We start from the raw sequence: 27,092 nt of genomic DNA, 5'->3' as shown, positions 1-27,092 counted from the left end.
ACAGAGATGTTGGGGCATCCACAGAAGAAGAAATGTGAATGGCCAAAAGGTATAAGAAAAGATACACAACCTGGCCATAATCAGGCAATGAGCAGACACTTATTACCATCAGACTGGCAAAATTAAAACATCTCATGGTGTCTGTGGAGCTGTTACTAGAAAGGGTCCCGAACCAGACCCCAAGAGAGGGTTCTTGGATCTTGAGCAAAAAAGAATTTCGGATGAGTCCACAGAGTAAAGTGAAAGCGAATTTATCAGACAGTAAAGGAGGCCAGATGCAATGGCACACACCTGTAATCCCAACACTTTGGGAGGCAAAGGCAGGTGGATCACAAGGTCAGGAGTTCAAGACCAGCCTGGCCAACATGGCAAACCCCGTCTCTATTAAAAATACAAAAATTAGCCTGTCACTGTGGTACATACCTGTAATCCCAGCTACTCAGAAGGCTGTGGCATAAGAATCACTTGACCCTGGGAGGTGGAGGTAACAGTGAGCCAAGACTGTGCCACTGCACTCCAGCCTGGGCAATAGAGTGAGACTCTGTCAAAAAAAAAAAAGGAAGGAAGGAAGGAAAGAGGAAGGGAGGGAGGGAGGGAGGGAAGGAAGGAAGGAAGGAAGGAAGGAAGGAAGGAAGGAAGGAAGGAAGGAGAGAGGGAGGGAGGGAGGGAGGGAGGGCAGGCAAGCAGGTGAGAAGTAAGACAGACACGGTGGCTCACGCCTGTAATCCCAGCACTTTGGGAGGCCAAGGCAGGCAGATCATGAGGTCAGGAGATCGATACCATTCTGGCTAACATGGTGAAACCCCATCTCTACTAAAAATACAAACAAACAAAAATTAGCCAAGCATGGTGGCATGTGCCTGTAGTCCCAGCTACTCAAGAAACTGAGGCAGGAGAATTGCTTGAACCCTGGAGGCAGCAGTTGCAGTAAGCCAAGATCATGCCACTGAACTCCAGCCTAGGTGACAGAGCAAGACTCCTTCAGAAAGAAAGGGAAAGAGAGAAAGAGAGAAGGAAGGAGAGAAAGAAAGAAAGAGAAAAAGAAAAGAAGGAAGGAAAAAAGGAAGGAAAGAAGAACAAAGGAAAGAAAGAGAAGGAAGGAGGAAGGGAGGGAGGGAGGGAAGGAAGGAGGGAAGGCCCCTGAGGGCTGCTGGTTGGCTATTTTTATGGTTATGTCTTGATAATATGCTAAACAAGGGGTAGATTGTTCATGAGCTTTCTGGAAAAGGGGTAGAAATTTCTTGGAATTGAGGGTTCCTTCCCCTCGCAGACCACACAGGGAAACTTCCAGCGTTGCCATGGCCTTTGTAAGCTGGCATGGCACTGGTGGGAGTGTTTTTGGCATGCTAATGCATTATGATTAGGATATAATGAGTAGTGGGACAACTAGAAGTCACTTTTGTTGCCATCTTGGTTTTGGCAGGTTGTGGCCCGCTTTTATATGGCATCCTGTTATCTGAGCAGGGTCTCTGTGGCCTGGACTTGTGACCTCCTATCTCATCTCAGACCCCAGGGGGTGAAAATGCCTAACCTCCCAGGAATGCCGCCCAACAGGTCTCTGCCTCATTTTACCCAGCCCCTATTCAAGTTGAAGTTGCTCTGATTCCAATGCCTCTGACATATTTCCCCCTCCATTTCACAAGAGGACCCTTAATCCTACGGGTTGTAAAGGTAGGAAGATTCCTCTTCTGTAGTTTCTTCAGGCTAAATAGGAGTAAAGATATTCCCACCTGACTAGGAAGGTCTTTTGTATTCAGGGTAGAGAGGAATTCAGTGAGAAAGCATCAGCACAGTGAGGGCCATTCATAACTCTGAGTTCCAACAAAAGGTGGTATCTGGAAGATTAGCAAATATTCAGTGTTGGGCAAGCTTATTCTCCATTCCTATGCAAGGTATGCAACAGCAACATATTCCACAATAGTAAAGCAAAATAAGTAAAATTATCTGATACGGTTTGGATCTGTGTCCTCACCAAATCTCATGTCCAGTTATAATCCCCAAAGTTGATGGGAAGTGATTGGATCACAGGGTGGATCTCATGAATAGTTTGGCATCATCCCCCTTGGTCCTGATAGTGAGTGAGTTCTCATGAGATCTGGTTGTTTAAAAGTGTATGGTTCCTTCTCCCTCTCTCTCTCTTTCTCCCGCTCCTCCCATGTAAGATACCTGGCCCTCACTTTGCCTTAGGCCATGACTAAAAGCTCCCTGGGGCCTCTCCAGAAGCAGATGCTGCCATGCTTCCTGTATAGTCTGCAGGACTGTGAGCCATTAAACCCTGTTGCTTTATAAATTACCCAGTCTGGGGTATTTCTCTATAGCAGTGTCTGAATGGACTAATGCTTTGTCCCAAATAAATTAAATAAGAAGGCATTCCAATAACTGCCCAACTGTTGGAACTAAGCTGATATGGGGTTGCTAACAGATTCCAATATATGCCGCATTAGAATACTAATCCAGATTTTTCTTATGTTACCCATCCCTATTATTTGTTCTGAGCTGTAGCCAGAGATCACTGGTTGGTTCACAGAAATAAGCAGGGTCAGTCTAGATTGTAGGGGAAAAAAAAACAATCAGTGAGACTAGAATCTAACAATGGGCGTACCACAGTTTTTGAAACATAATTTTTCTCTCTCTAGTCCCCATTTTTATTAAAAACAAATAATGGTAGGACTTGCTTGTGAAATAAGCTTTAGTCTTACCATACTTGGCATGATTATTTGCATAAAGTGCAGCAAGAATAATTATTCATCATATAGGCTCTTTTTTTTAAAATTGGCTTTGATGGAACCTTGTTCCATAAGGAATCTTATATTTGACTTTTTTAAAGCCTTGCCCAGCCATGGGCTTATACCTTCAATTACCTGTATGATCCTCTCAAGGTCCCAATATAACTTAGGGCTTCTGGACCTGTCACAAAGTGACATTCTCTACTTACTACATGTCAGGAACCCTGTACAGGGGCTGCACAGACAAGGTATAAAGCCAGTTTTCCCAAGGACATTTTATTAGCTCTATAAGTCAACTTTGATTCCTTAAGGCAGTTTGTTTATATTTGAAAGCATACCATTCCATTCAAAGCCTTGATATAAACCAGTTTCTCCAATTGTGTCCTGTTACAAAAGAAAACAGATTTTTATTGCACTTATGCAAATAATTATTAATATCTTGCCATAAATTAAGAATACTCACAAATAGTTTTCAAATTTTGGATAAATCAGGTAGAGAGAAAGAAATATGCTCCAAATTTTGTTTACCGAGATATATTTTACTCAACTGTTAAAAGCTGTAAATAGTTCAAAAGAAAAGTTTGCTTGACTCCGAAAAACAAAACAGAAAGGATCAGCAACATTTTAAGAAAAAAGTCATAAAAAGATTATTTCCATCTTTCATTAGTCTGTGCAATTAATTTCTGTTATGCACAATATTTAAGAACACATTATTTTTCCAAAAGAGTCTTGGAAGCTTTTTTCTTCCTCTGTATTTTAATGGCACACTTTTCAAAGTTATCAGAGGCTTGCATTTAAGAGTAATTGTCAGTATCCTATAGCTGGTTATAAACCTTCATTTGAAGAGGATTAAAACAAGACAATAATTGTCTGTGAATGACAAAAAGTCTTAGAACAGCCACAGTCAAAGATGCAATTGACAAGGAAATTTCATTACTTCTGTAGCACACAATTTTACATAACAATTATAATTATTACTGATAATATACACTAAGTCACTAATAACATACACTAAGTCATTATAGGAATTTTCCTGTAATTTTAGAACACATACCAATAACATATTATTCAAATATGGTCTAAAGAAAGCCAAACACCATTTCATATTTGACAATGCTTCCTGTACAATTTTAATATACCAAATAAGTCTCTTTTGGACTTTAGGGTTTTTAACCATCTAAAAGGATTAATCATGTCAGAAAAATACATATTTAGAATCTGATTTTGGAAAGTTTGTCAAATATCAAAGTTTAAAACACTTGATATTATAAAATAAAATTCCAGGTCACCATAAGTCATTTATTTAGCCAAAATGGTAACTCAACAATTTTAAAAAGACAAAAACCTTTACCCATTGATAGAGGGAAGATTTAACTCTCCAAACAATCTGTCTCTTTTCTTTCCCTTCTTCTTCCTCTAGTTTATTTAAAAGGCAAACAAAAATCTTTCATTATCTTTTAATATTACATGAAAATCTTGTTCAAGAGAGAAAGCCAAATTTCACCTTTGCAATAGTATACTATTGATGTCAAATTCGATTCCCAGTAAAACTTTACAGACAAACTTTTCTGACTTCAATCAGTTTGACCATAAGGTAAGATTTTCATAAACCTTTTATAACCCTTTACAATTTTTTTTTTGTTAAAGAGTATCCCAATGCTTTAAGAAAACCCTGTTGTGCTCTTATTCCAGTGTTCAATGTAGGGAGAAACTGACTAATACTCCTTTAACTTTGGCCAATATGTTCACACAGAGAATTCCTTCTATAAGATTCATCTTTCACAACCCTTCCACAAGCTGCTTAAACCTTCTGTTTCATCCTATCTAAGAACAATCTTTCAACCTTCCAAACCAGGCAAAACATCCTGTCTTCCTATGCCTTCTTATAATCTTTTACCAAGTACACATTATACTTTCCTTATACTCTGTGCATGAGATTACTCTCCAGTAATCTGTTACACGTATTACAGTGTTAACTCTTAGGAACTTTCATTTTTGGCCCAAAAAAACCCTGGTAAGTAAGTGATTTTATTTGTATATCAGGTGTGGAGCTTAGGGCACCAGACAAAGGTGCAGATAAGGTCTGATTCTTTCCAGCATAGCTAGGGGCATGGCTAACTCCATATGTTCCCACGTAATGGCTCCAAAGGAGGTAAGTTGAACAATTATCAAAAGTCAAAGAAGTAGTTTATCGAACATAGTATCTGACCTGACTAATTTAGACCTAATGTCTAAATTTCGAAGACATTTTTATTTTACCAATAATCCTTAAAACTGCCTTTTTTTTCCAAAGATTACTAAAGTCATGTGAACAAAAAGGCATTAATATTTTAATTTTTCTGGTGAAATATTTTATTTAACTGCTTGTTTTTCTTTAAGCCAATTAAATAGAACTCTTTTATGTATTTTTGGTACTAAAATATGACTCACGCGGGTGGTGGAGACCGAGAGTAAGTACCCCCACATGGTCACAAGGTCAAGCTCCCAAGGACATAACACAAGACGAGGGGGAATCCACATCCAGTTTTTGTTCCAGTGGCCTGCAGCAAAGTTGGCAGCTGACCAGTTTGCTGGGCCAGCCCAAATAGTGGGCTCACAGCGGTCCTAGGCCCACATTCTATCCTATGATATCCCATTTATGACAGAATGACACAGAAAGACAAATTCATAGCGCAAAGTGCACCAGATTCATCACAGCCTAAGACTAGCCTCACAAATCCTTTCTCCCATTCATCAAAACCTTGCAGAGGAGACCATGATTTTTAGCATTCACTCAAATGGTTTGCACAGAGAGGGAGAGACAATTATAATTACTCAGAGGCCTGACGAGTAAGAAATTCTTACCCTTTTGCCAACATGCCAGGTTTCTGGGATCCCTTTCCCTACGCAGCCCTAGCCACCCTGCCTCACAGCACCATAACTGTGGGGGCCAAGTCACACCACAAAGGAATTATCACTGTTTTCCACTTCATGGAACCCAGGCAAAAGCCTCTCAATTTTGCAAGGTGCTGCTCAGCACGTTGCATTGCAGGAACCAAATCCACATTGTCCGTTCCGGGCAGAACAAAACACACTTGACAAAACATAGACATTAGCCACCCCCTCAGCACCAAATACTGACCTGGCAAGCTCAAAAATTCCCCCGTCGGTCTCTGTAGTCTCTAATCCATTCAAAGTTGGGTGGAATGACTGCCAACCAGAAGTTTCAACAAGTGGTTTTGGACAACATGGAAGAGTAGACAGTCATCCAGAGTGACAGAGAAGACAGATGAGGGAAAGGCGAGAAACAGAGAGAGAGGTGCCAGGTGCGGTGGCTCACCCCTGTAATCCTAGCACTTTGGGAGGCCGAGGTGGGTGGATCACCTGAGGTCAGGAGTTCAAGACCAGCCTGGCCATCATGGTGAAACCGCCTCTTAAAAAAAAAAAAGAAAGAAAGAAAGAGAGAGAGAGAGAGAGGAAAGGGAAGGGAGAAGACCACTGCCTGTGGTAGATTTCGGAGGTGAGGAGCTAAAGGAAGCCGGAGAAAGACCCATCCATTACTGTGACACTGAATCAAAAGTTCAGGCAGCTGCTTGTTAAAAGGGATCTTTCCTAGCAGTCCCATCAGCTCTCAAGTCTTCCCCTTTGGAGAAGGAAAAAAGATTCCCAGGTCCCATGATCCTGCACATACTTAATCCTGTCTCCCACTGCCGTCAGCAAAGAGGGCATGGCAAATAAATCCAAAGAGAATAGCGGTTAGCATCCTGCAGGGCTGAGTCCATTTTTAGGCAAGAGGGGTCTTACCAAGGGTCACTTCTAATTTTCCTCAGTTGGGTCTTGAATCCACGTTTCAACAAGCCTTCTTGTTGTTTACTAAGAGGGGTCTCTAACTCCCTGTGTCTTAGAAGGGATTCTAACTCTCCTAATTGGGGCCTCAAACCCAATTCCATCCATTACCCTGGGTAAAATACCCACTGCTTACCCAAAGTTGGCCAACTGGTGCCTCAGCCTATTTCCCTTGGGTCAGAGGTCTCTCCAGTATGATCCCTTCGTGGTTTCTTGCGAAAGATGTTACCAGAAAGGGGTCCTGATCCAGCCCCCAAGAGAGGGTTCATGGATCTTCCACCAGAAAGAATCTGGGGTAAGTCCACAGAATAAAGTGAAAGCAAGTTTATCAAGAAAGTAAAGGAATAAAAGAATGGCTGCTGGTTGGCTATTTTTATTGTTTTCTTGCTCATATGATAAACAAGGGTTGAATTATTCATGAGTTTTCTGGGAAAGAGGCAGGGATTTCCCCGGAACTGAGGGCTCTTTCGCCAGTTAGACCATCTAGGGTAACTTCCTGACATTGCCATCGCATTTGTAAACCATCATGGCGCTGGTGGGAGTGTCTTTCTGCATGGTAATACATTATAATTAGCGTATAATTAGCAGCAAGTATGGCAGAGGTCACTTTCATTGCCATCTTGAATTTGAAGGGTTTTGACCAGCTTCTTTACTGCCTCCTGTTTCATCAGCAGGTTGTTTGTGACCTGTAACCTCCTATCTCCTCCTGTGACTAAGAATGCCTAATCTGGGAATGCAGCCCAGCAGGTCTCAGCCTCATTCACACAGCCCGTATTCAAGCTGGAGTTGCTCTGGTTCAAAGGCCTCTGACAGAGGAACTGGATCTCTCATCCATTGAATACAGTTTTATTTCATTTTACAAAGGTTAAAACAGTCAGAACTAAACAATATATTGTTTAGGGACACATACCTGTGTGCTAAAATTATAAGGCAAGAGAATGATTAACACAACATTCAGGATTGTGGCTACCACCTCGGGGTAGGTAGTGGGGAGTTGAGAATAGGAAGAAGAACCTGGAGAGCTTTAAAAATACAGGAATAATGTGTTGTTTCTTAAGCTGGAAGGCATGTGTAGATCTTTTAGAAAATCAAAGCTTTGAATATAATGAGTGTTAGGCACGTTGCTCGTTTAAGAAGACCACCAAGCAGGCTTTGTGTGAGCAACATGGCTGTTTATTCACCTGGGTGCGGGCAGGCTGAGTTCAAAAAGAGAGTCAGCCAAGGGCAGTGGGATAGGAGTTGGTTTTATAGGTTGGGACAAGTGGTCAGTTAAAGGTGATAATCTATTTTAGGGAGGGGAAGGGCATCACAGATGCATGATCACAAGGGTAGGGGTCATCTGTTACAAACAGGCACTATCATGAGGGTGCAGGATATGGGTTGCAAGCAGAGGGGAGGGTGCTGTAAATTACACAGTCACAGGGGTGGGTGCCTAGAGAAACCCAGTATCCAGAGGGGAAATTCCACAAGGCTGAGCAGAAACAATGGTTGCAGGTTGCAGGGGTAGAGCAATTAGATGAGGCAGGAACAAGCTGTTTCACTTCTTTCTGTGACCACCTGGTTACTTGCCGTTACCTCAGACCTTCTGGCTTCTGGAGACCATCCGGAGGTGTACATGTGGGACACCAAGGCTATAATGGCCAAGCTTGGACTTGGAGACCTAACAATGAGTACTATGTGAAACATGGTTGGGACTCAGTTTAGCATGACAGAAACATTAATGAATTCCAGAAAGGTCTGTCTCCTCTCCAAAATCAAAAGCCAAAAGTGCATAACACTGTGTTTAGCACATTTCTATTTAAAGGTAATTTAAGATATGTGTTTATGACGTGTTTAAATACCATATAACATCTCTCAGAGGAATCACAAGAAACTAGAAATAGCGATCGCCTCTGGGCAGGGAACGGAGAGCGGCAATGTAAGGCTAATTTTTCACTGCATATCATTTATATAATTTGAACTCCTCCTCTTGTGTGTCTGTTACTGACCGGAAGGCTTTTGGGAAAGCCGGGGGAGGTAGCTAGCATGGAGCAGGAAAGCTGAAAGTGCAGGTGGGCAGGGGGCTGGTGCTCCCTCCTGCCAAGCTCTCCTGCCAGAGGCTCCAAGGCTACCAAGCCTTCTTCCTTAGGACTTTGAGATTGGTGGGGGGCCGGGAAACCTTTTAACACAGTGCACTAAAAGTTCTCGGCGGCTAGGGAGGGGAAAGGAGGAATCAGAGACCCTCTTTTGGCAGGAGGTTTGTGGATTGCAGATTGGTTGCAGAGAAACATCCCCACCGTCCCCACCCCGGGACCCTACAGCCTCAGACCTCCGTGATCCTGGCTTTTGAAACTGGTCAGCAGCACTCTGGAGGCGGCTGTTTTGAAGGGCCAAGGAGAGGGGCTGTCTTTCTGAGAAAGAGGGTGGCTCACGCCTTTCCACCTCCCGAGACCACGAGGGTCGAGGGGTCTTGCTCAGGGAATGAGAACTTCCCTCCTCGGTAGGCTTCACCTTCCCCCCGCCATGCTTCCCACCCCAGAAGATCTGCTTGGCCCACCTCCCAGCGCAACGCGGTGGAAGAGGGCCCTCTTGTGCCAGCGCCGACTCCCGCGCCCCTCCAGCCTGCAGCCAGCCCGCCACTCCTCCAGCGCGCCGGCGCAGGACACAAAAAAACCACAGCTCCCAGCAGCACCAGCGCCGCTCGGGCGCAGCCGCAGAGCAGACGCTGCCTGGCGCGAGAGCCCGGAGGCGGGGCGAGCGGCTGTGGGGCGGAAGTCCGCCGCCCTGCTCGGTCGTGGCCGTTCGCGCCGCCTGGCCCCACCGCCCGCGGGCACCGGAGCTGGCCCCGCAGCGGGTGAGTGACTCTGCGGCCGCCGGCGCCCTGTCCCCGCCATGGACTCGGAGGGCCATGCCCCCGTCCCGGAGCCTGCCGCCGCCCTCCCACCCCACCGCGTCCCGCCCCCTGACCCCTCAGGCCCGCTTCCCGTCCCACCCATGCGGGACCTCTGTCCCCTGACTTGCAGAGTGGACTGGGACGCCGCCCTCTGACCTGTGAGGAAAGTTCCCGTCTTCCGACAGGCGGTGGACACCACCCTCTCTGACTTTTGGGACACCTCTTCCCTGGGACTAGTGTGGGGACCATTTCCCTCTGATTAGTGTGGGCATCTCCCGCCTCTGGCTAGGGTGGGGCACACCCCCGGGAATGACCCCCTCCCACCACTCTCTGACATCAGACGCCCCTCCTCTGGTCTATGCAGGGCCTCTCTTGACTGATAAGGGCATTTTCTCCGTCTTACTGGCACTTTGTCACACTTGTAGCAGGCGAGGCTTCCCCACCCCATCCCAGTCCTTGATCTCCCTGCCCTCATCCAGTTTAGAGCCTTCCTCCAGGCAGCACAGCTCAGTCTCATCTTTCTGCAAAAAAAGGATTTGCCCTCCCCACGGTACCTGTCTCACACCCCTGCTGCCCTCTGGTCTGGATTCTCTCATTCCCCGGGACTGGTACCTCCTTGCCCATCCATGTTGCCTGCTGCCTTTGCTTTTGCCTCCGAATGGTCTTTCCCTTGCCCTCTGCATCCCTCGGCTTGGCACAGAGCACCTGTGACCACGCTAACGTCCCTCTCTCCCAAGCACCTTTCCGCCTTAGTGGCCCCTGTCTCCATAGCAGTCTCAGTGCCCAGCTCCATTTCTCATTTTCTTCTTGGGGTTGTATGCTCAAGTCTTTCCTGCCACATTTTCAACAAAGCAGAGGTTTGGGAACGTGAGTCTCTTGGTGTCAAGTGAATCTGGCTAGCCCTCCGGTGTAATCAACCAAACATGAAACAAGTGTCAGGTCCTAGAAGGCTCCGGAAAGGAAGCTGATGCTGCAGCCCTTCTGGAGCCACCACGCCTCCCAGCTCTTCCTCCCTCTCCCTCTGAGGAGCCTTGCTGAGAAAGGTCCTGGGCCACAGACCCTCCCTCCAGCCCCACCCCAGGCCTCTCAGCCTGATAGTCTGCCTGGAGCCTGTGGAATGGCTGCAGGCTCCTCCCCGTGCTCCTCCCTACTGGCCTCAATGAGCCCTCTATCCCAGCCCAGGCCCCTGCTGAAAGGCACATTGAAGGAGCCAGCCCTCTCCCCTCTGGATGTGGCAAGGGTTTCCTGTTGGGGCAGTCCCAAGCGTCTTCAGGGCCAGGACTCAGGTGAAGCATGGATTTGTCCAGGCACTGTCCCAAATTCTAGGTCTTCTGTCACTTTTTCATGTCCAAATGAATCTGATCACAAAAGAGAATGACATGTCACAAGGTGGTAGAGGAAACCGTCCACTGGCAGTGGGGTAGGACCCCTGGACCCTGAGACCCCACCCCCACGGGAGGAGCACATCTGTGGTTTGACACTTCTGTTCGCCAGAGGTCTCTTTTCTTATCCTGAGGCTATAACCATAGTTTCTTAGCCCTTGGCAGCTTAGTAAATGTGTTGGGTCAGCTCCCGGTACTCCACCTCACTGTGCACCTGAGCTGCAGGGCCCCCTGAGCTGCAGAGTTCTGAGGAGACCCAGGATGTGGGAGGAGCAGTTCTCCTTGCTCTGTGGGCGTTCTTACCCTGCTCCCTGGATGTGGCTCTCGGGGTGTCTGTGCCTGTGCAAGCTCCCACAAGTACATACCGCCCGTCATCAGAGTCTCAGTACTTTCTGAGCCATGTAAGTAGACGTATAAATGCTGTAGTGTTTTCTCTTTCACAAACAGAAGGTCTGAGACCTGGAACTATTGTCCACATCCTGAAATGGGTCAGTACTATGACAAAAGTCCTTTTTCTGTTGTTTGTAGAATGGTACCGGGGTGCTGAAGGGACATAGCATTGATTCTTTTAATTCAGTTCTCTCTCAGCTGTCAAAATTTCCTGGAAAGCTCTTGTGAAGTGCCAATATCAAGCGAATTAAAAACTTTTATATTGATTTTTAAGAATGTTCACGTTGATTTTCCTTTTCTTTTAATCAAGACGGTTAATTAGGAAAGAATGATTCTGACGATGGAGAAGTCTGTTTGTGCAGTTGTTCTGTTTTTTCTCTTGGCCCCTCCTCGTCTCTGTCTTGTGTGCAGTGGGGAGGTGGAGCCCACTGCTCCTGGTTCCCAGGCAGGACACTGCTTCCCCGTTCCTCTGGGATGGATCTATGGGAAGTGAGGAAGGTGCCGAAGTCTGGCTCAAGAGTTGATGCTACCATGTGGGGGTGGGGCAGAGATGAAATTGGGACCCCCCAGAATGGCTCTGAGGGTCTTGCTGGGTTGAATGAAAGTCCTGGAGATGCAGCCTTAGTGTCCCAGGAGCCAGGCCCTGAGGAAAGTGTGAAATGAGAGAGTGGCTGTGGGCAGGTGGCTCACAGAGGCGCCACTGTGGTGTAGAAGCCAGTCCTGATCCAGCTCCATCGGGGGATGATCCCAGCCCTTTATTTTCACACATTCTGGAAAAGGACAGCTTTCCAGATGTGTGGTGCCATTTGGAATGTCCCTTTCAACTGGGACATTCCAAGGTCACTTTTTGGCTAAAATCCCTCCAAGTATAACATCAATGATAAAAATTAAGCAGACACAGCCTCTTTACGGTGCAGTAAGTGCAAACCGTACAGGGTCTGAAGCTGTGCACCTACCCCATAGACAGTGACTGGTCCTGGCCCTTGGAAAACCTGGGGACTCTTTCCCCATCTTTCTCCTGCGATTGGTGGAGTAATAGCTCCCCGAGGTGTCCACGTCCTGCCTTCTGAGCTTGTAAAGATACTACATTACATGGCAAAGGGGAATTAAGGTTGTTAATCAGCCCACCATAAAATAGCGAGATGATCCTGGATTTTCCCAGGGAGCCCAGTGTCATCACAGAGTCCATAAGAACAGAAGATGGAAGTGAAGGCCAAGAGGCTTGGAGATGTGTGGTGGGTGGGGCTTGGAGGAGGAGGAGGGGCCACCAGGCGAGGAATGTAGGTGCCTCCAGAAGCTGGTAGAGGCACGGGAATGGCTTCTCCTGAGAGCCTGAGAAAGGAGTGCAGCCCATGACCCCTGCCAGGCTTTGGTCTACAGGACGGCGCCTGCTGCTTGCTGTGTGCCAGATACGGGACACTGGGGACAGGTGCAGAAGACAGTAAGATCCTGAGCTTGGCTCTAAGGAGGGTGCTATCTGTGGAGGCAGGATGGCCTCAGTAACCCTAAAGGACAGGCTCCCTGTGACCTTCTCCCTCCTTTCTGGTTTCCTTGTGCTGCCCACCCCAGTGTGGATTTGAAACGGAATTTTCAAGTACGATAATTAGCCTCGCAGGTGCAAAAGCAGGAATCAGGTAACATTTTCAAGGCGTCTGGCCCACAGCAGGCATTAATAAATGTTTCTTTCAGATGCACCACTGTGTTCTCTGGCGCTGTTAGCATGGGTGTTTGGAGGCCCTGGCTGCTGCCTGGGCCGTGCTGAAGAGTGTGAGGTCAGCGGGGTTTGCTCTGTGAACACAGTGGGCACTGTGAGGCCTGCCTGCCTGCTCTCTAGGTAGCTCTTCTCCAAGGATAAAGGGTTGGCGTGTCCGCCACCTGCCTGCCTGTCCCTGCCAATGAGGTGGGGGCTAGGATGTAGTGTCTTCTCAACCTGATGCTGTTGCTTCCTGCCCTTCCAAGACCCTGAAAGGGAGGAGCCGGGCAGCCCTCACTAAAGCTGCTGGTTCTGCCACCTGTCCTATTCCACCCCTGCAGGAAGCGGGAGAAACAGACTCTCTCGGCTGTCTGCTGTCCAGGGAGTCACCACTCCCTTCAACATAGACTTTCAGAGAGGGCAGCGGCAGGCCTGGGGATAGCCTCGGGAGGTAGGTGGCCCCTGAGCCCATGGCTTGCTCCTGGGAAAAGGAAGCAGCAGGAAGAGGCCCCCGCGGTCCCACAGAGAAAAGCCAACTGTTTCCCTAACTCCCTGCTCCTAACTACCCTCTCCCTAACTCTTCCTCCCTAATCCACCTCCCTAACTCCCCCTCCCTAACTTTCACCTCCCTAACTCGCCCCTCCCCAAACCCTCCTTAAATCTCCCCTCCCTAATCCCCCTCCCTAACCACCCCCTCCCTAACCTCCCTCTCCCCAACCCCCACTTCATAACTCCCCCTCCCTAACTTTCTCCTCCCTAAATCTCCCCTCCCTTACTTCCCCATCCCTAACTCCCTCCCAGCCTCCCTATCCATAACCCCCCTTCCTAACTCCTCTCTCCCTAACTCCCCCTTCCTAACTCCCTTCTCCCTATCTCCCCCTTCCTAACTCACCTCCCTAAATCCCCTCTCCCTAACTCCCCTCCCTGACTCCCCCTTCCTAACTCCCCTCTCCCTAACTCCGCCTTCCTAACTCCCCTCTCCTAACTCCCCCTCTTCCTAACTGCCCCCCTTCCTAACTCCCCTCACCCTAACCCCTCCTCCCTAACTCATGGCTTCACTCTTGCTCTGGGAGTATCCTGTGGGATGGACAGATGCCTCATGGTCCCTATGAGCCTTTCAGGTAGTTGCCACTCCTGTGAGTGCTCTCCAGGCAGCAGCAGGGGTGCTGTCCCCTAGGCCCCTGAGCCTGCAGCCCCGCCTGAACAGGAGAGCCTGGCTGACCTTGAACCCACGACTTTGCTGTAGTTTCTGGGTCCTCTTGTTGCTGATTATCTAAAATCAGAACATTATGCTGCAGGCACTGGGGTTGAAAAACTTCTTTTTACAATAAAGCAAACATTTAAACTGCTTAAAGCTTTGAGGAGTGCAGGGAGAAGCCTCACAGGGGCCCTTTCTTCTGGAAAGGGCTTTGTTATCCATCTTATGTCTTACCCTCACCGGTTCATTTCTGTTGTTCCTGTCTGGGAACACACAAAGAACCCCCTACCCTCACCCACCAGCAAAGAACATGCTAGCTCTTGTCTGCAGCAGGCCCCAGCACCCAGACACCCCAGGCAGTTTCCAGCCAGTGGTAGCTGATACACAGCACAGGCCGTGGCAGAGTCATCTGATTTGAAACTTTTCAGCAAAATAAAAGTAATTTCTTGGGGTACTGAAGGAGAGATGAAGCCCAGGGGAAGGTGTTCTGGTACTGAAGTTAAAGGAATTCTCTGGAAGGTACACAGAGTTCTCTTGTCACTGAAAGTAGTCACTCCCTTGTTTAACCAAAGGTAATCTGAGTCCCCAGCGTCTCTGCCCCTCTGTTAGCTCTGGGGAATCAGCAAGACCGTTCCGTGTGGTCGGTGAGCATCCCAGCTGGGGAGCAGCATCTGCAGCAGTGTGGATGCCAGGAGTCCGAGACAGTAAGGCGTGCGGTGTTGCACAGGGACCTGGGAGCAGTCCCGCTCCTGGGAAGACAGGCAGAGAAACCCAGTGAGGCTTTCTCTGCAGGCTGAGACATTTGTCCTTTAGATGGAAGGCATTGAGATCTACTAGAGTTTGAATCCAGATTTGCTTTTTTGGAAGAATTCTTCTGTCGGTTTTGTGAAGGATGATTTGAGATGGTCTTGACCAGGGATCTGTCAGGGGACGGGGACTTGGTGTTTTCAGCCTCCACAGTCTGTCGCGACCACCCAGCTCTGCAGTTGGACTCAGCATGCCAGGAAAGAATCTGAGCTGGCTTTAATCGGCTGCATCTACACACCAGGCTGCACCTAAACACTAGGCCGCACCTACACACCAGGCCATGTGCACCTACATACCAGGCAACGTCCACACACCAGGCCACACCTACACACCAGGCCACACCTACACACCAGGCCATGTCCACACACCAGGCCACACCTACACACCAGGCCACGTCCACACACCAGGCCGCGTCTATACGCCAGGTGGGGGACTGGATTTGGCCCAGGGATGGTAGTTTGCAGTTCTCCAGCAGGTGAGAGGGTGCTTGTAGAGTGAATGAGAGGCAGTAGCAGCCAGGCCCTATGCAGAGTTCTCTACCCTGAGCATCTGGCCTGGCCGTCAGCATGGCTCCAGGAAGTAAACTGAGCCGAGAAGTCCCTTGGCTGAGCCCAGATGGTCTAGATCAGGGGTGTCCAATCTTTCGGCTTCCCTGGGCTGCATTGGGACGATTGTCTTGGGCCACATGTAAGATACACTGATAGCTCATGAGCTGAAGAGAAAATCTCATCATGTCTTAAGAAAGTTGACGAATTTGTGTTGAGCTGTATTCAAAGTCATCCCGGGCCACATGGTGGACAAGCTTGGTCTAGATCATTAGGAGGCCTCTGAGAGTCACCAGGGTGAGAGGGAACTGGAGCTGGGCTGTGTGGATGGGTGGGGAGAAGGGGACAGGTCTAGAGCTGGGCAGATGCATGTGGGGCTGAGGAGGGAGGAGGGTTAGTACTAATTGCTTCCCATGATGGCTCCTGAGGGCCAGGGGAGGAGGACCTTGTTTGCGGTGCCTGTGGGACAAGGCTGAGAGACTGGGTCAGGCTAGAAAGGTGTGGGGGTCTTCACCCTAGAAACCAGGCCCTGGGAGAGGTCAGTGGGCTCTGTCCCCTGCCAGCACTGGGGACTGGAAGACCTGCCTGGGAGGAGGCCAGCAGAGAGTGCCTCCCTACCTCCAGGAGGGACGACCGGGGGATGTGGTCTCTGGGTTTGCCGCTGGTGCAGGCTTCAGGTCGACTGCTTTCAAGGATTAGCCGAGAAGGAAGAGAGGGTGTAGGTGTGGGTGAGGGGCCTGGGCAGTGGTGGGGAGAGACAGAGGTGCTGGGGACTCAGAGAAGGGTTTTCCTTGATTCAGATTCACCATTTATTCGGCAGCAGTTGAGTGTCTCTGGGAGTGTAGGGTCTGGAGGTGAGATGGTGACAAGGTGGGAGACTTGGGCCACCTGGGGATGGGAGGGAGGAACCAGAAGAGCAGGCACCTGGCGGCTGGGGGGACTGACCTGCGTGGCACCCACGGGCCTCAGCTGCTGAAGGTGGCCACAGAGTGGTCTCCTGGGAGAAGTGGGCCTGAGGTTTGTCAGGATTGGTGAAGGTGCAGTGATTCACTGAGTGCTGGGGGAGTTGAATGGGGAACATGAGGGTTCCAGGGGCCGGCGGCGGCACAGCACAGTGCCTGACCCCAGGCTGTGCTGGCAGGCACCGTCTTCCTGGGCCTACAGCTCATGTGCGGCAGCTGAGCAGCTTGATCTGGGGCTTGATCCGGGCCGTGGGTTCACAGTAGGATGAAGGTGGGCCCCTGGCAGGGTGCAGAGGGGCTGTTGAAGTAGCTGATGGCCCACCTGGCATCTCTGTCCCTTCAGCCAATGTGTGCAAACCACCTGCTCCCTGCCTGGCAGTGCATCAGGTGCTAGGGCTGTGACAGTGGGCAAGTCCCTGCCCGGAGCATAAATACTCACCTAGCCAGGCAGGGATGGTGGGAGGGATGGTGGGAGAGCCGGAGCTGCATGGGAGGGAGGGCGGCCGGGCAGGTGTTCCTGAGTTGCCGATGCCCTGTTGGAGAAACTGAGTGCCTGTATGAAGAGCAGGCCCAGCTGTTCCAGGCAGGGGAACTGCAGGCTCTGCCCTGGGGACGAGGCCAATGTGGTCAGGGGACAGAAGGAGGCCCACATGGCTGGTGGCAGGCAGAGGAGACGGTGCAGTGTGAGGGCTGAGTGATGGGAGCAGAGTGGGTTCATCCCAGGGAGCTGAGGAAGCCGCCGAAGCTGGGAGTGTGCCATCTAATGGACGCCCCTTCATGGCGGGTGGCGAGGGAGTGTCGGGATAGTGGTGGGGTGGCAGCTGGCACAGGGACTCCATGGTGAGCATTGGGGGTGGGGAAGCAGCCGGGGGGATGGAGGGAGGCAGCTGGTGTGGCACAGTGAGGAAGGGCCGTGCAAGAGGACAGAACCTGCCCCAAAGTCAGTGTTGAGGAGGGAAAGCAGAGGATGAGGCCACTCAGGTTTTCTGTGGTGGCGTTGTCTTATGTTTTTATCGGAGTATAATATTCACACAGAATAGCACAGCTCCCAGGGTCCCAAGAGAGCTTGAACCAGGCCACTGTGGACACGGTGGCCACGAGTCACCACTACCCTTCCCACAGGGAGATCAGGAGCACTTAGGCTGAGGGAAGAGCTGAATAGTACTTGTGTCTTGAAACGTGTCTAAGACATGTCAGAAATGCAGGTAAGGTGGGGTGCGGGCGTTGGCACCTGCAATCCCAGCACTTTGGGAGGCTGAGGCAGCAGGATCTCTTGAGCCCAGGCATTCAAGACGAGCCTGGGCAATATAATGAGGCCTCATCTCTATAAAAAATTTAACAATTAGCTGTGCATGGTGGCACATGACCGTGGTTCTCAACTGCTTGGGAGGCTGAGGTGGGAGGATCACATGAGCCCAGGAGGTTGAGGCTGCAGTGAGCGTGATCATGCAGCTGCTCTCCAGCCTGGGCAACAGAGTGAGGCCCTTTCTCAAAAAAAGAAACGAAAAAAGAAATGTAGGTGGAATTTGCACAGGAGGTGAAGTAGAGTACTTCAGAGCCCAGAGGAGACTTCTGGGGCCTGGCTGGGATTTGAAGCCTCGGAGCTGGAAAAGGGGCTGGGAGGGGCGGGGCCCGGGCCTGGCCAGAGGAGGATGTCCAGTGCTGGGAACTCCAGCCCTGCTGCCTGGAAGGCCCCAATGACCAGCCCTGTAACCACCTCAGGGGGTCCTGACAGGCCTGCCCCTTTAAGGGAGCAAGGAGTCTTCTCTGTGGGCCTGGAGGAACTGCAGGCAGCTCCGCTCTCCTGTTAGGATGCTCACTCTGAGCAGCAGGCCCTACCTATAGGCCTTATTCACTCTTTGAACCTGGCCCTGGGGGCTAAAACCTGCCCGAAAGCTCCGGGGGCAGGCTTCCACGTGGAACTGTCATCCTGCTTTTGCATCTTCTCAGCCCAGCGGCCCGCAGCTTGGAGAAGGGGTATCTCTGGTGGGGGTGTCTGTCCCTGGCCACTATGCACCAGGGCCTCATGCTCCACGCATTTGGGGCCCAGAATTGCACAAAGCCACTGGAGTCCCCAAGCCCTTCCCAGAAGAGCTGACTAGGACTCTAGCCTATTAGAGGACAGGGGACAATAGCCCTGGCCGGGAGGACAGCGTCTGCCCATAAAGCCACACATTTGCTGTTCTGTTGTTTGCTTGAGGACCCAGCCAGGGAAGCTTCCCAGGCCAGGGTTCAATGAGGGTCAATGGTCATCGGGAGCCGTCTCCCCACACCCCGAGTGGCACTTGTCGGCTGTCTGGAAACAGGCAGCTCTCACCGAGGCGGTGCAGACGGGCCTGGCGCCCTGTGGCTGCACTGACCATCGTGCTGTATGCCCAGAAAGTGGGGTTGGCAGCAGCGGGGAAGGGCTGCAGCTCCTGGCTGCCACCAGCACCCTGACCCTGGGGCTCTTCCACAGAGCCACGCCTGGGGTGGAGGGTGGCCTGGAAGGGGCCTGCAGCTAAGCCAGGCCCCACGATGAGCCCAGCAGTTCTTTGGAGCCAAGGCACAGATATGCCGGGGATACAGAGCTGGAGACAGAAACAAACCAATAACTGTGTACTGTATTCTCATCAGGTGGGGACAAGTGCCAAGGACTCAGGGACGGAGGGTGATGTCGGCAGCAGGACAGTCAGGGAGGGCTTCTTGGATGAGGTGGCATTTGAGTAAAATATAGACCTGTACCCTGTCTGTGACCCTATCCCACCCCACCCATCAACCTTCCCCTCCCACCTGACTTCCGGCACTTCTCTCTTGAGAAGGATCACAGAGCACAGCCCACATGGAACTCCCGTCTCTCACTCAGCTTCCTTACCATGCCAGCTGGGTCAGGAGATGGAACAATTCTGCTCTGGAAAGACTTCACGTCTTGCTGAATGAAAGTAAACAAAGATGCTGCTAGAGTCAGGGATTCATGAAGCCAAGGGAGTAAGAATGGCCACAAAGTGACATACCATTTCTTCCGGGAGAGTCAGCCTCCAGCGCTCAGCTTCCGGAACTGAGCCGGGACTGAGCTTGTGGGCACACTGACTTCTCTCCTCCCTCCCTGGCTATGCAGGACCTGCCTGACTGCCCTGCTGATGTCCCTGCAGCTGTCTGAGCACCCGGAATGGAATGAGTCCATGCACTCCCTCCGGATCAGTGTGGGGGGCCTTCCTGTGCTGGCGTCCATGACCAAGGCTGCGGACCCCCGCTTCCGCCTCCGCTGGAAGGTCATCTTGCTATTCCTGGGGGCCGCCATCCTCTGGCTGCTCTGCTCCCACCGCCCGGCCCCCGGCAGGCCCCCCACCCACAACGCACATAACTGGAGGCTCAGCCGGACACCCGCCAACTGGTACAATGACACCTACCCCCTTTCGCCCCCACAAAGGACGCCGGCTGGGATTCGGTACCGAATTGCAGTTATCGCTGACCTGGACACAGAGTCTAGGGCCCCAGAGGAGAACACCTGGTTCAGTTACCTGAAAAAGGGCCACCTGACCCTGTCAGACAGCGGGGACAGGGTGGCCGTGGAGTGGGACAAAGACCACGGGGTCCTGGAGTCCCACCTGGCGGAGAAGGGGAGAGGCATGGAGCTCTCTGACCTGATTGTGTTCAATGGGAAGCTCTACTCCGTGGATGACCGGACAGGGGTCGTCTACCAGATCGCAGGCAGCAAAGCCGTGCCCTGGGTGATTCTGTCTGACGGCGACGGCACCGTGGAGAAAGGTAAGTGGACCCCGAGGGCTATGGAGATGTGGGTGAGTGTAGGGGCACGGGGCTGGCTGGCAAACACAGGCAAGTGTAAAGAATTCACATGCCCAGAAGGCGGCGGCGTGATGGGAGAACATGTCTCCCTCCTGCTCTGACCTTCGGCCTCCTGACCCCTAGGCGGGAGGGCAGCCTCTGTCACTTCACACCGAGCAGATTCTGGGTGTGAGAGCTTATCACTAGCGGCCTGTGGGAGAAGTGGGGATCTTTCCTGGATGTTTTTCGGCTGCATTGCGGCTGCCGTGAGAACCTCTGGGAACCTTCAGAGCTTCTCAGGAGCATGCTGGGATGTATCTCAACAGCCATGGGTCAGATGGTTCTCACGTAAAACCCAAACTTTGGTTTCATGTTACTGAAGGGTGAACTCCTGCTACCCAGCCCTCCTCTCCCTGCTGCCCAGCCCTCCTCTCCCTGAAGCCCAGCAGGGTGGGGCAAGTGAGCTGCGGCCACCCCCCGTGCAGTGCAGCCTGAGTCCCGCCTTTTTGTTCACCAGAAAGGAGGTGCTGCTTCTGCAGGGCAGGGAGGGGCCGGGAGGCACCAAGGACGCTGGCAGAGGAGCTGCACATGGCTCCATTTGTCTGGGCTGGCAGTGGGTCCCTGCCTTCTAGAAAGCTACATGCCACCGCAGGCTCTCTCAGGTCAAGGAGTAACTGCACACACAACTCCTGGCCGGCCAAGCCCTCTCACACCCAGTGATAAAACCTTCAGTGTTTGCACAGGGCCGGGCAGGGACAGACCTCACCTGAGGAAGCAGAGAAAGTGCTGGTCGCCTACTTCCTGCCTCGCATTTTCGGGTTTTCGGTAACCCTGGCATAGTTCTGTCCTTCCCTTGGGTAGGGAGGAAAGTGGGGTCAAGGGAGCTTTGGAGTTGGGCTGTGCTCAGGTCATCCGGGTGGGGTGGAAGACCCAGGGGGTGGAGAGCATCTCATGGCACAAGGGACCCAGGAGACAGCAGGTCCCTCCAGGGCCCTATACAGAAGCTGCTGTGGTCTCAGGGGGTTGAGGGGCACAGCTTCAGCTCTCAGGGTGAGAGGGTGGCAGAATTTAGGGAAAGCAAACGGAAGTGAGCACACCAGGCTCTAGGGATGGTAAGAATCCTCTGGAAGAACACAAGCTCCACACAGCCTGAACTGGGTGGAGCCTTCAAAGTCAGGCTGACTTTAAATAAATCAGTTTCAGAAAAAGCAAAAACAGCTTCTGAACAAATACACTGAAAGGAAGACTGGGAGCCCCAACGCCAAGCCCCTCTGCAGCTGCAGGTGTTAGAGTGATGCTCCGTCAGAGCTCAGGTGCGGCCAAGGGTGCGCGCACACTCCCCAGGAAACACGTGCCCCTTTGGAGTGCTGCACTTCTCAGCTTTTCTAGCCTTGAACGATCATCTTGAGGTTGGGGGTTACGGCTTGAGCAGGGAGTTGGGGATCAGAGGAGACTTGCGAGTGGTGGCTGGACCCTCAGGAACTGAGGGGAGGGCAGGAGGAGGTGCGGGGCCTCAGGATGCTGCTCTGCTTGGCCAGGCTTCAAGGCCGAGTGGCTGGCGGTGAAGGATGAGCGTCTGTACGTGGGCGGCCTGGGCAAGGAGTGGACGACCACCACGGGTGACGTGGTGAATGAGAACCCGGAATGGGTAAAGGTGGTGGGTCACAAGGGCAGCGTGGACCACGAGAACTGGGTGTCCAACTACAATGCTCTGCGGGCCGCTGCCGGCATCCGGCCACCAGGTAAGATTTCCCCAGCCCCGCAGTGTGGCTTCTGCAGCCCCTCGCTGGGAACCTACTTCCCACCTGCATTTGCCTCCAGGATCCTTTTTTTTCTTCTTTTTCTTGCTCTGTCACCCAGGCTGGAGTGCATTGGTGCTATCTGCTCACTGCAACCTCCGCCTCCTGGGTTCAAGTGATTCTCCTGCCTCAGCCTCCCCAGTAGCTGGGAATACAGGTGTGTGCCACCATGCCTGGCTAATTTTTGTATTTTTAGTAGAGATGACATTTCACCATGTTATCTAGGATGGTCTCGAACGCCTCAGGTGATCCGGTGATCCACCAGCCTCGGCCTCCCAAAATGCTGGGATTACCAATGGGAGCCACCACGCCTGGCCTCCCAGGCCTGTTTCTTGCTTGATTTTAGTGATTTTGGTTGCCTGTGATGGTGGCTTCCCTCAGGCCAGTGGATTCTGGGGGCAAGCTAGCCATTTTCTCTTTCCTGCCCCACCCACCCGACTGGCAGCTGGCCTCCTGGAATCCCAGCCTGTGGCCCTGTTGTCTGCACAGGGGGTGGTTTGGGGGTCAGGCCCTGTCCGCCCCCCGCTGGTGCTGGGCTGTGGTGTGCACACCAACACAGGGCTGGCAGCACAGTGGCCTCCCTTTTCTCAGGATGGAGCAGGCCTCAGGTGCCTGAGGCTCAGGAGGAAGTGACTGAGTCACACCTTGGGCCCAGGCACTGTCTCCTCTTCCTGGCAGCCTCCCCACCAGATCCCTCCCCACATCCAATTCGAGTTTCTTCCTTTTCCTTGAGCTCCTCTGGATCGGCACCAAGGAAGCTGCATTTAGCCAGAGCCCTGATGCAGCTCACAGGCAGCTCTCGGAGGATGGAAGGGGGTACTACAAGTTCCGGGTGTGGAATAACGGTAGACACAGAAGCCTGAAGAGCTGGGGAGGGGGCTGCTGCGGGCTGGTGGGCCCCTGGCGGTCACAGCCCCGTGCTTGCTGCACACGGCCTGATGGCGTGGGGCTGGGCGCGCCAGGCCACGTGCATGTCTGACCCACGGTCACCCGGTCCCCAGGCTACCTCATCCACGAGTCTGCCTGCTGGAGCGACACGCTACAGCGCTGGTTCTTCCTGCCGCGCCGCGCCAGCCAAGAGCGGTACAGTGAGAAGGATGACGAGCACAAGGGCACCAACCTGCTGCTAAGCGCCTCTCCCGACTTCAGCGACATTGCCGTGAGCCACGTTGGGGAAGTGGTCCCCACTCACGGCTTCTCGTCCTTCAAGTTCATCCCCAACACCGACGACCAGATCATCGTGGCCCTCAAGTCCGAAGAGGACAGCGGCAGAGTGGCCACCTACATCATGGCCTTCACGCTGGACGGGCGCTTCCTCCTGCCCGAGACCAAGATTGGAAGCGTGAAGTACGAAGGCATCGAGTTCATTTAGCTCAAAACAGGAGACGTTGGGCAAGGCCATCAGGACTCAGCTTTTATAAAAACCAGAGGAGGGCACTTCTGTTTGATTTGTGCTTTTGGGAACTGTGTCTGGGTTGGAGGCCTGGACAGGGAGCCCGGTCCTGGGCTGGGCAGGGGTGCTTCTGAACACCCCATGCTGCCCTCTGGTGGTGAGATTGGTCACTTCAGGCATTGAGTCAAAGCTTGTGGAAGTGGCCAGGCCCTCTCTTCCGTCTCACCTTTGTTTTCTATGTTCTTTTGTTCAGTAAATATCCCTGGAGCTCCTACCATTTGTCAAGCACTGTGCCTCACCCCAAGAAAACAGTGAGCATGAGGTGGACCTGCCTGCTGGGGACCCCCAGGTCACACCCTTTTCTTCCTCCTCTGAGCCTGGGGCATCATGTCCACCCCTGCAGATCCTTGGAAAAGAAAATGTTTCCATTGCAGGGCATTGCATGGCCATTAGCGAGTGAGGGCAGGCCCCTCAGGATGCGTCTCCCACAGCTGCACAGGCAGGCCTCTGATAAATCCATCTCCACTTCATCTGGCCAGTGACTGCTTTCTCCCTTCGGGAGAATTCTGGGGCCATGTAGCACTTTGAAGTTTTAATGATTAACCCGTTTTCACTGAAGCAGTTTCCTTTCTTATAAAACGGAATCACCACCTCTTATCACGCAGAGCGAAGTCCAGCCCGCTCCAGCCGCAGAGGAGATTGGCAGGACGGAGTGACAGTTGGTGAACCAAGCATCAGGTTTCAGAGTTCTTGGCCAGCAGATGCAAAGATAAAATGTTGCTTTTTCCCAGCAACTGTCAGAAATTGTCACGCCTTTCAGGACTTTTATGAGCGACTTGAATTTTTTATTCCCTGCCGTTCCCTGCCTTGGGGTTTCTGACGTGGCTTCAGGTGACCTGTGGCCCCAGGGCTCCTTTGTCCTGGGGAGGGTCTGTGAATCAGGCCTGTCACTTCCCTGGGGTTTCTTTCCATGGCCTTTGTTTCTCCTCTTCCAGAGGGAGTTTTGCAGCCTCTTCTCTGTGGAAACCTCACATGAGCATTGGCCAGGCCTGGGCCGCTGCTGTCTTCCCGGCACTCCAGGGTGAAGGCAGAGTGGGAGTTTAGACCGAGGTCAGGCTGAGAAGGGTGTTTCCATCATCTCAGTGCTCTCGCACAGCACTACCTCACCCCGACCCCACCCCCGTCATCAGAGGGACCATGCTGGACGGGAGGGCGAGGCTCTGGCTGCCCCTGTGCCGGTCCCTCGAAAACCTCTTTTGAAACTCAAGCACAGCTATGAGGAGGGCAGCCAGGAGGGACCCCTCTCGAGCTGCTTGTCTGTTTCCCTCACTATGTCATAAGTGGCGGAGGAAGTGAAGGAAGTGAATGCCGAATGTGACACGTTTCCGAAGAGCTCAGCTCTCACCGGGCGTAGCCTGGAAGCCCCGAGTCTGTCCTGACTTTGCCTGGCTGTGTCTCTGAACCGCCTCCTTGATCATTGTCCTCGATGTCCAGGCTGGGTCATGTAAAACAGAGATGCAGTCAGGAAGGTTGGGGGACTTGAGACCTTGCTGAGGTATTCATATCAGTGCCTGAGCCACAGCCCAGGTGCCCGGGAGCAGCCTCTTCACACAGGCAGTGATTTGCCATTACTCTAAAGCTCACCTTTTCTTTCCCTCTGTTCGCTGCTGTCAGCATAATGATTGTGTTCCTTCCCTCCGAGACCCATCAGTTTTGTAAACAATAAAGCGTCTGAGGGCGTGTAGTTCTCTGTCTCTTCTGAGAGTGAGCAGCAAGGAGAACCAGGTGTTCTCGGCAAGGATCCACGGGAGAGCCGTTCCAGAAGAACCCAGGGCACATCGGCCAAGGCAGGGCCAGGATAAGGAACTGCATGTAAGCTCTTGACTGTCTCTTTAAGAAGCCATGACATGCGGGACTCGGGGGTAGTAACTGCCTACTCCACACTCATGTCCAGCATGCAACTCATCCGACTAGACGAAAAACCAAGATTAAGTTTCTTTCATTCCACATGTTCGTCCTGCCTTCCAGTATGCGTTTTTTTTTTTTTTTTTTTTGGAGATAGTCTTGTTCTGTTTCCCAGGCTGGGGTGCAGTAACACAATCTCAGCTCACTGCAACCTTCGCCTCCCATGTTCAAGCAATTCTGCCTCTGCCTCCCAAGTAGCTGGGATTACAGGCATGCAACACTACACCCAGCTAATTTTTGTATTTTTAGTAGAGACAGGGTTTCACCATGTTGGCCAGGCTGGTCTCTAACTCCTGATCTCAAGTGATCTGCCCGCCTTGGCCTCCCAAAGTGCTGGGATTACAGGCATGAGCCACTGCCCCAGCCCCAGTACACTTTAAATTGATAAATCTCAAGGTAAGTTATCCCTTCACACTGTTAAGATAATTAAATAAAGCAAAAATAAAATATCTTCACACAAAACCGCAGGCCCAGATGGCTTCACTGGTGAATTGTACCCGCACAAAACCTTCCATGACTCCGGAAGTTGGGAACGCTTTTCCAAGCCATTATATGTGGACACCACTATACCGATATCAAAACCAGACAAATACCTTCCAGAAAAAATACAGACCAGTATCCCTCATGACATGATGCAAAAATCCTTAGCACAGATTATCAAGCCCAATTCATCAATAATTGAAAATTAGAATGTTTTTGGAAACATTCTGGAAAGGGGTCCCGACCCAGATCACCAAGAGTGGGTTCTTGGGTCTCACACAAGAAAGAATTCCAGGCGAGTCCGTGGAATAAAGTGACAGCAAGTTTACTAGGAAAAGTAAAAGAATAAAGAATGGCAACTCCAAGGCAGAGCAGCCCAGGGCTGCTGGCTGGTCCCTTTTTGTGTTTTATGGTTATTTCTTGTATGCTAAACAAGGGATGGATTGCTCATGCCTCCCCTCTTTAGACCACGTAGGGTAACTTGCTGACCTTGCCCTAGCCTTCGTCAAGGCACTTGCAGGAGGGTAGCAGTGAGGACAACCTGAGGTCACCCTCGTGGCTGTCTTGTTTTGGTGGGTTTTAGCCAGCTTCTTTACTGCAGCCTGTTTTATCAGCAAGGTACGACCTGTATCTTATGCTGACCTCCTGTCTCATCCTGTGTCCAAGAGTGCCTTCACCTCCTGGGAATGCAGCCCAGCAGGGGTCAGCCGTGCTTTACCCAGCTCCAATTCAAGATGAAGTCACTCTGGTTCAAACACCTCTAACAAGAATACCTCACAGTAAGTGTGGTTTATCCTAGGAATGCGGGGTTAGTTCAATATTCTGAAATCAATCAATGAAATAATATTTTATATTAAGACTAAAAAGGGTCCAGGTGCAATGACTCACGCCTGTAATCCCAGCATTTTGGGAGGCTGAGGTGGGTGGATCATTTGAGGTCAGGAGTTAGAGACCAGCCTGGCCAACATGGTGAAACCCCGTCTCTACTAAAAATACAAAAAATTAGCTGGGTGTAGTGGCACATGCCTGTAGTCCCAGCTACTTGGGAGGCTGAGGCAGGAAAATCACTTGAACCTAGGAGGCAGAGGTGCAGTTTACCGAGATCATGCCATTGCTCTCCAGCCTGGGTGACAGAATGAGACTCCATCTTAGAAAAAAAAAAAAAAAAAAAACCTAAAACGGGAAAAAGCATGATAATCTCAAAAGATACAGAAAAAGCTTTTGACAATCTAACACCCATTCATCCAATTCAAAACAAAAGGCAAAAAAAAAACCCCTTAGGGAACGTCC

The 27,092-nt window shown here is 51.4% G+C and overlaps 1 protein-coding gene across 2 annotated transcripts; it reads left to right on the top strand.

Annotated features, from left to right (window-relative positions):
• Window positions 1-9,293: 9,293 nt before the first annotated feature.
• On the top strand, window positions 9,294-25,101 carry CANT1 (calcium activated nucleotidase 1). 2 transcript variants are annotated; one of them, XM_002748807.6, is made up of 4 exons: window positions 9,294-9,384; window positions 19,498-20,147; window positions 21,704-21,907; window positions 22,966-25,101. In XM_002748807.6, exons 2-4 carry the CDS (start codon window positions 19,520-19,522, stop codon window positions 23,334-23,336), a joined length of 1,203 nt encoding a protein of 400 aa, XP_002748853.1. In that variant the 5' UTR covers window positions 9,294-9,384; window positions 19,498-19,519; the 3' UTR covers window positions 23,337-25,101. The 2 variants fall into 2 exon arrangements, with proteins under 2 accessions (XP_002748853.1, XP_078230924.1); XM_078374798.1 differs by having other exon boundaries at window positions 19,246-20,147.
• Window positions 25,102-27,092: the final 1,991 nt, after the last annotated feature.

The sequence above is a fragment of the Callithrix jacchus genome, chromosome 5 (assembly GCF_049354715.1).
Source record: "Callithrix jacchus isolate 240 chromosome 5, calJac240_pri, whole genome shotgun sequence".
In the NCBI taxonomy this organism is placed as follows: Eukaryota; Metazoa; Chordata; class Mammalia; order Primates; family Cebidae; genus Callithrix; species Callithrix jacchus.
This window is presented reverse-complemented; position numbering and strand designations above follow the sequence as displayed.